The following is an 8,394-nucleotide window of genomic DNA, read 5'->3' as shown; positions in this document are numbered from 1 at the left end:
AAGTCTGACACTGCAATTTTTTTTAAGTATTTAGAAACCTGTGCTGCTGGTTATTTTTAGCGTGGCCTACGCAATTAGCATTTTAAATTCAACCGAAAGTTGTAGGTTTAAAAGGCAACATGTACATTTACGTCAGTGCGTGTTTTTAGATTGCAGTTCATCTGAAAGGCATACAGATTGAGCTAAACGCCACAAGCTCCAGTTTGCTACGTTCTTATTTTTAAATAAAAACAGATTGACACCTCAAGTAAAAAAATCGCAGATTTGTACCAGTTTCTCAGCATAACAACCACCCTGGTTTCCTCAGATAACATGTCACAATGTGTCACTGTTGTTTTTAAGACTTTAGCAATCGAAAGTAATTGCTAACCTATGCTTTGATTGCAGCAGCAAGCAACAATAAAATGTGACACTAACGGAGTCCGGTCACGTTCGAAATTTCTTTGCAAAACATGTCTCATTGAAATAGCCCGGAGTAAAAAATGTAATTTTAGAATCGATAGGCTACTTTTGAAAATAAGTCACTTAATATTACTTACTCATCATGCTACTGATTGAAATAATTTACAGTGGTGAGACGCAAGTATTATTCATTTTGTTAATTAAACACGTTTGTTAGCGTTTGAAAAAAAAAACTTATTCACATTTGCTGTTGATAGCAATCTTTCTAGAATTTTTGTGCAGTTTAGTCTGAGACTATAATCGAAATTCTGAAAATAAAGCTTGAAAAAGCTAAAAACTAACAGCATTAAAACTATAAATTGTTCAATAACTTCAACTTTACAATGCTTCAACAAACACCCAGTGGCCTACAGTCACCATAAAGTTTAGCGGGTTTGAAGTTAGTGGAAAGCACAGCTTTAGAAGGACACAATGGGGACCAATCTAATTGATAACGTGATTACATAGTGTGTTCAATAACATAATAATTATTATTATTGTTAATAATTATAATACAAACAAAAAGTTCAAGGCCACAATGATTAGCGTTTGACATTACTTTTTTCTTAAGCATTTTGTTGCTTAAGAAGAAAAAGGAATTACATTCTTTGTACGAGGTATAGCCTACATTTTAAAGCGAATAGGTTAACTTTTATTTGAAAATTCCTATTAAAGCCATGTGTCCGTCTTATCACAATCCTGCTACTTTTAAAAGCAAGCCGGTTTTTGTTGTCTTTGCGTTTTTTAATGTCAGTTTAACAGTCATTATCAATGGAATCCACAATCTGCATAATAACTATTACACAATAAAATAAAATTACTTTGAGTGCAAGCAGGTAAGCAGGTTGGTCGAGATAGGCCCACTTCTTAAAATGTCGTGTCTGCAAAAATTCAAGAAAGGTGAATGCAATGCAGCAAACTTTATTATAATCTTAGATTTGCAAAACAAAATACCGCCACAAGGTAAAGTTAATCTGGATCGCAGTTCTCAATGTTTATTTAAAACAAGTTGCATGTTGAGTAGGCTAATCTAGTTTTAAAGGAACGCCGTACATGTCAGACAGCAAATCAACCATTTTTTACATTGATTCAACGTCTAAAAAATGGTTGATTTGCTATCTGGGATGCTTTAACAGTCGTCAAGAGCAAGTGCTGTATTGCAGCAGGTCCTTTCATTTTCACGTGCAAGTTTTCTGTTCAGACAAGATTTCTTGAGTTGAACGGGCAAAGTCATTGTAATTATCTTTCGAGACTGATACTTGAAAAACGATTTGTCATCTTTAAAAATAAATTTCTTTAACACTGAACGACACACATTGAAAATGTAGAATCTTAACAGTTAAGTATCAAGCTGAGCTTCAGCAAAACCCGCAAGAACAGACCAAGCTGGACCAGGCTGGACCATTAAAAAAACCTTGTACAATTTTTCAAAAAATATCAATTATGCTAATTAAAGTAAAATTAAAAAAAGTTTTTTTAATTGTCTCAGGCTTGTATTCTTCACACAAATCATCTTTAATATTAAATCATCTTTATTACAGTTCTATTTTCGGAAGGAAAATTGATGAGGTTCAAGGATTGGATTGATGAGGTTCAAGATAACTATAATCTGGACAGTGTATTTGCAACACTACCTCTTTGGACAAAACAACAGATAAATCCGCTTTAGATTTTCAATACTTGCACTACTTTATTATGATGACCTTGAGGCTATAGAAACCATCTTACTATGTTTAGGAAAAAATGAACAATGCAGTGACGTTTTAGTGTGTTTAATCATCTTTGAATATTTTGATTATTTTAAACTATTTGCCTACACCTTTTCCAAATTAATAAAGCAGCACACACAAGTTTATCATGTCACATAGCAACGTATTAATTCTTTTGAACTTGCCTAAAGAGTTTCCATTTTGTGTAAAGGAAACTCATGGCATTATGTCTGTATAAAGAACAGCCTTGAAATCTGCCTCATGTGTCGTTTATTAAATGACGCTTATATGTATTTTTTATTTTTTTATAGTAGCTTGACTTTGTACTTTGGCTGAAATAACTAAACACAACTCCTTGCAAAAGAATTTTTGTAACAATCCCTTGTATCCTGACCAGCACTTTGTAGCACTATTTCTGAAGTTAAGTAGGCCTATACAGTAGACCCAACTCACCTTGCTGTGAAAATTGCACAATTTCGGCAAAACCTTTTTTTATTCAACAAAGTAATTACATCAAAAACACAGTGAAGTAGTACACCATTACAGATACTTGGAATAAAAAAAAAAGCTTGAATAAAACCGTAAACCATGTAAATATTCTGTCTATAAAACGACAGCAGGTTGAACTGGTTGGACAAGTTTGGGTCGATAAATATCAAAGCAAAAATCGGAAGAAGCATTTCGTATAAACGGTAACAGGTTCCCAATGCGAAAGGACGAAAGCAATCAAAGATGAAATATTGCACATGGTGAGATAAGTCAACTAGAATGTATCACATATAGTAGTAGGCTACGATTCTACACGATTTAGAAACTTTTAAAAGTGTGAAAACAGCAGTTTGTGCAATCAACCATATCTTTTGCGTTTGTAAATGGAGAATGTTGACTTTATTTCTTCTTTACTTGCAATGAGGTTTGACTGAATATAAAAGCAATAGAAAAATCAAAGAACAACAGCTGAAGTGTTAAATGCATAAATAAACGCCAACAAAGCGGTATAAAAGTAAATAAAAGATGTGATTTTGTGAGAGACTAAAAAAGACAACTTTGAAGATAGCAATGACAATGATTCGGACAAGTTTTCAGTATTTTGTTGATTGTACTTTTGCAGACTTGAAACAGTTCGTAGGATGCTAGCAGCAGCAACCTTTAAATATTTGGAAAGGATCCCTTTTTTTCGTTTTTACTGCTTTTCCATAAATTTCTTGTCGAAGTAAACCTCTGGAGTAGTCTTTGTTGCTTTCTATAAAAAATATATGACGAAGTCAGTGAAATGTTAACTGATGAATTTAGTCATTCTGTGGTATTTTGATGCTGCAATGCTATGATAGCGCGTCGTAACTGTGGCTCATTGTTTTGCAAAGTTAGCAACGAACACCCAGGATGAATGCAGCTTCCTAATTCAACGAGAGAAGAACATTTCAAGAAGCATCTTATTTGCTGCGATGTCACTCAATATTATTACAAACGTATATAAATTTTAATCCAAACGGCAAAGCTATCTTTTATGTCATTTTAAGATCTAAAGCTAAACAGCAAAATTCGTCATTTTTGCATCGATTTAACGTGAATTATTGTTAAAATGACGGATTTTGCAGTCTGGAAAGTTTATCGTTGAAGCCGTTAATACGCAAACTCTTTTACTGGTTCCGATTGCCTTGGCTTACCTGAGCATTGATCAAGGTCTAGGTCCACTACAGCGTTTACAACTGACCCTGGATGGTCAATGGCTCGTTGCCAGTGCTGGCATTGTTCATCTGTTGGTGCAAACTTCAAAGTCGTGTCGCTTTCGCTGATAGAAGCTGCAAAGAAAACTCAAATTTAAATTTTGTTTTAATGCAAAAAGGTAAGCCATGCTGTGGGGGAACTACTGCAATACAAGAGTAAGCAATTTAAATCTGATATAACAACGCTGCATTGACCAATGCATATGCAAAACATTAAAACGTGCTTGAATTGCAGCTTGCCTTCGCAAATCTCAGTCGAGATTGACATGCATGTCTATGTGAACTTCTATGATAATAATCAGCAAATGAGTCAATCCAGTCGGCGCTGCGATAGAATAACAGGAAAGGGAAGCTCTGGCTGAGAAAAGAGCATTTCCCAACAATTTGATTTATTTTGAAGGTGGTTTGATCGTCAATTCACACAATAACCTAATTAAGTACGTGCGCCGGGTCAAAAACTTCGACGCCTCATTCTAAACAAACGGCCGACCTGGTTTCGAAAAGGCTTGATATATATAGCGGTTGGTCATGGATATCGCAAGCAACTGCGTAATTTAACAGTGTACTTACTGTGGGCGACTGGAATGAAAAACAACTGATAAAAAATGTTGTTTTTTTTTGTGTAACATTTCTGTCTCTGGAATATTTCCTCATTTATCCTACGTGATGGTATACTCGTCAATTATAAAATCAAACTTGTTGAAAAACAAAGTTTAAGATAACGACAAAAAAGAATTTAAAAATTTTACCGTTTTTTCCAGCAAGGATAGTTTCTCCTATCAACACTTTTCCGTCGCAGCACTTTCCAACAACCTCCAAAACTACATGTTTGTCAGCCAATTCAGTTGATGAGTGCCCTCTCAATACAAAGACATGATTCCACCTGAAGCAGCAAATCTTAAATAAATTTTTGTTTACAGCAATTTTCTAGGGTAGGTAGCCTATGCAAACTCCTTCATTCATCACAAAAATAATCTTTAAAAAATAAAAAATAAAGGATTGTGCAACAAAACTTCAGTCAAAAATAAAACATTCCAGTATGTTGTTTTATTAAAAACAGCTTGTTTACAAGGACTACTTTAAATGCAAAAAGCACCTTCAGTGCTAAAACTGAGCTGTTTATTGACAAGGAAAAGAATTTTAAAACCGTAAAATAAGACCTTTGTAATTTGAGACCTTATACATCCGACCACGTAATCACGTGTCATTGCAGTTTTGCTAAAGCGTTTATAGTTATTATTTCATGTGCGGCAACATAGATATTATTTAAGTCAATAGAATTTTGAGGTAGCTAAGATTTTTTGCGTTGACGCGACCAGAGCTTTGCAATAACGACATTTAAAAAAAAACTTTATCGTTTGTTGTTTAATCTACAGCACACAGCACTTATGTTCTAAAAGTAGCCTGTATTGCAACGGTTGCAAAAATATGCTCAATGCATCACAACAGAGCCAGTGAAAAAGGAAGTTGTACCTCAAATTGCTTGCTAAAGCAATCATCACTAGCAAAAACCTATTCAAACAGAACCAGACGCTAGTGTGAAGCATTGCAATGCCACGTTGTTTATGTAAATAAGTCTCTGTCTGATGATTGCTTTGCCAAGACAAGTGCGATAAATTGCAGTGGGCCCATATGCACAAAAAATCAAAAAAATTTTCCACAAAAGTTCATAAAATCTATGTAAGTATAAACCATAGACATACGAACAACTTAAGACAAACTCTCTACTGCTCTATGTAAGTATGTAAGCTATAAAAGTTTAATAAATGTCTGGAAAATTCTGGTAACGTATTGACACACGCACAAGAACAACACAACAAGACAATTTAAGATGTAAATTTTGATAAGATGCTTTGCTATTGATTTGATAAAATCTCTTCAGTCTCATCGACAGTATTTTCGATTTGGTTATGAACCAAAGTGAGCTCAATTGCGAAAACAAGGTGACTTACGTTGTTGTGCCTTTGATGTTGCAATAAACATATTTCGTCTTTGCTTTCGATCCTTGCTTTTCGCAGTCTGGATAGATTTTGCATTTAAGTCGACATTCTTTCAATTTGGTGCCTTGTTCCCCGAAAACGTTATTAAAGTTTTTTCCGTTTTTGACTGTGATTAAAAGTTCTGGTTCTTTTCCTCTTTCCTCTTTTCTTCGACTCTTGAAAACATTGAAGATTTTTTCGTTCTTGTCGCACATGCTAATGCCATTGACAGGAAGACTGCAGAATGTAAAACATGAGTTACAATCAGCTCTAAGATATTTGTTTGACCTACCGAAATGTTTAGTAGAATTGAATAAAACTTGCCGATATAATTAAAAAGATTCGATCTGGATAATTCATACATTTTTTTTGCAGTGGCTACTTATCTTTGCTGTTTTGGAGATCTGCAGTATCATGTTTCTTTGTAAAGAAACTGATGTGAGTTCAAACACCACCTCATTTCTCATCTACATGAAATGGCTTTGGCTTTTGTCTAAAAAGACGGTTTGATCTTCCAACAAACCAACTAGCTACTGCAGTCCCACACAAATAGCAAACACTGCTTGGCTTCACAAACAAGACATTTATTCTGTCAGTACTGGTTGATGGCCATGTGGTCGGAGAAGTGTGGTGCTGATCAGGCACACTGCCCACGTCGAAACAATTGTATATCCTTTTATTTTCTCAAGTCAATTGCAAGTGTATGAAATAATTAAAGTTACTTGATTTCACGCTATAACTATCATCATCATCACATACATTATGAAATCTTGTTTATATACTGTAAACCTTAGCAGTCAATTAGCAGTAGGCCAAGGTAAATGCTCTCAGTATTCAACATTTACAATAAATTTTGCATGCAATAAACTTGGCATTTACCTTGCATACGTTTTTGCTGACTTGGACTTATCCGTTGCTAACGTTTTTGGTGTGTTGAATTCCAGAGAAACTGAAAGCATTGGGGGCTAGAAATACAAACAAATTGATAAAAATTTATCACTAGACACTTTTTCTTGATTCGAAGACTATGCAGATTTGAAAAAGAAATGCTTTAGAGATTAGAACAATGCAAATGACTTCCAAAAAATAAAATAAGGTCTATATTATTTTTCTTCTAATTTGCAGGGACGCTGAAGCAGTGCAATATCAAAAACAAGCTTGCGATGCCACAAATCGATTTTATGTTGGCCTATTTGTAGACAGATGTAAATGAAAGCAAATTTTTGTGATACTGAAATGCCTATTGCCTACTAAAGTAATTTGTACCTCATGCTTTCTTTGTTCTTCCAGCTTTTCTTCTTCCTCGTGGATTTCATCTATTTGTTGGTAGTAATCCGACAAAAAAGAATCATCTTCAAATATCCCATAAGATTCTTGTACTCTATTATCATTTTCTTTCTGGCGACTTTTCCATTTTTCTGGATTCTCTTCTCTGTAAACAATAGCCTTTTCTAACAAAGTCATGCTTGCGTCCTCACTTATCGCTGAAGCGTCTATCTATCTATGGCGTTCAAGACCCTGATGACGAGCTTTTATATTCATCAAAAGATTTTCCTTTTTTCTACAGCCTCGGGCATTTAGTAAATAGATTTTCTTAGCGACTGCAGACTATCATGCCAACCACGTAATCACCTTGTTTTTTGTTAACTTTGAACGGAGATAGTTCTACGGTTTTGAGCTAGATGGCGGTTTTTAGCTTTTTTGTTATTTTTACTCAGTTTCGCAGCCGGCAATTAAAATCTAACATCACGATTTAGCTTAATCCTTGTTGTCAGTCATGAATTGTCATAAACGCGGTAAGCTACCTGAATACGCCGTGTACATTTACGTCACATTCATTTTCTAGTCGTATGATGAGTCAATGATCACGTCATCATACGTAATATTTTTTGCCTTCTCAGCTGCTTCGCTCAGTTAGCAAGACGCATTGTGTACGTGCAGTTTGACTCAAAATTAAATTGGTTTAAGGTCAATGGCAACAAAATAAATTTTTCCCACTATTAAAAATACATTTGTGATAAAATGTACTTTCTCATTAATTTTAGTAAAGACAAAGGATAGATTACATTTTAATAGATAAAACAATGTTTTTTTGTTTATTTTTGATGAATTTTTTTCTCTGTGGTTGTTTGTAGCCTATACTTTCTGCTAATTTCAATCGTTTAATGAATTGATAAAGTTTAAACTTGCCGATGACTGCATTCTTCAGAAAGATAAAGATACTTAAACATAAATACTTGTGCTTTAATAATAGCACGCTTTGTTTTGTTTATTGATTTCAAAATCAGCAAACAATCACATGAAGAACTTTCCTTTTTGCCATTTATTTGCCATGTGCCTTTTGTTTTATTGGAAAGCGTCACACTGAATGCAGCTTAGCAGAAAAGTTTTCCAGATGGTGATTGGTCACTCACACCATCTTTTCGAGCAACGTCAAACTAATGCAACAAAGCATAACTTTAAGCCGAAGTTTTACCTTTAAATCATAAGTTGAAGCCGACAATCGACCGCCCAGGTTTGCGTAAATGTATGAAGTAC

General features: G+C 34.5%; 1 protein-coding gene across 1 annotated transcript; it reads right to left on the bottom strand.

Moving 5' to 3' along the window:
• Positions 1-2,624: 2,624 nt before the first annotated feature.
• On the bottom strand, positions 2,625-7,372 carry LOC145784611 (uncharacterized). The gene is made up of 6 exons (XM_082596472.1): positions 7,123-7,372; positions 6,736-6,821; positions 5,830-6,093; positions 4,627-4,760; positions 3,818-3,952; positions 2,625-3,393 (listed from the first exon to the last, which is right to left on the bottom strand). Exons 1-6 carry the CDS (start codon positions 7,318-7,320, stop codon positions 3,284-3,286), a joined length of 927 nt encoding a protein of 308 aa, XP_082452598.1. The 5' UTR covers positions 7,321-7,372; the 3' UTR covers positions 2,625-3,283.
• Positions 7,373-8,394: the final 1,022 nt, after the last annotated feature.

This window comes from Aplidium turbinatum, chromosome 15 (assembly GCF_918807975.1).
Source record: "Aplidium turbinatum chromosome 15, kaAplTurb1.1, whole genome shotgun sequence".
NCBI classification, from domain to species: Eukaryota; Metazoa; Chordata; class Ascidiacea; order Aplousobranchia; family Polyclinidae; genus Aplidium; species Aplidium turbinatum.
Note: the sequence above shows the minus strand (reverse complement) of the source record. Positions and strands in the feature narration are given on the sequence as shown.

What these genes read in the sequence shown, in the direction of transcription:
- LOC145784611 (XM_082596472.1), bottom strand. Translation starts at nt 7,320, where the DNA reads ATGACTTTGTTAGAAAAGGCTATTGTTTACAGAGAAGAGAATCCAGAA. An exon ending in AACATCAAAGGCACAACAAC is followed by an intron (nt 4,761 to 5,829) that starts GTAAGTCACCTT and finishes TTGCTGCTTCAG; the next exon opens with GTGGAATCATGTCTTTGTAT. An exon ending in TATCCTTGCTGGAAAAAACG is followed by an intron (nt 3,953 to 4,626) that starts GTAAAATTTTTA and finishes TTTTCTTTGCAG; the next exon opens with CTTCTATCAGCGAAAGCGAC.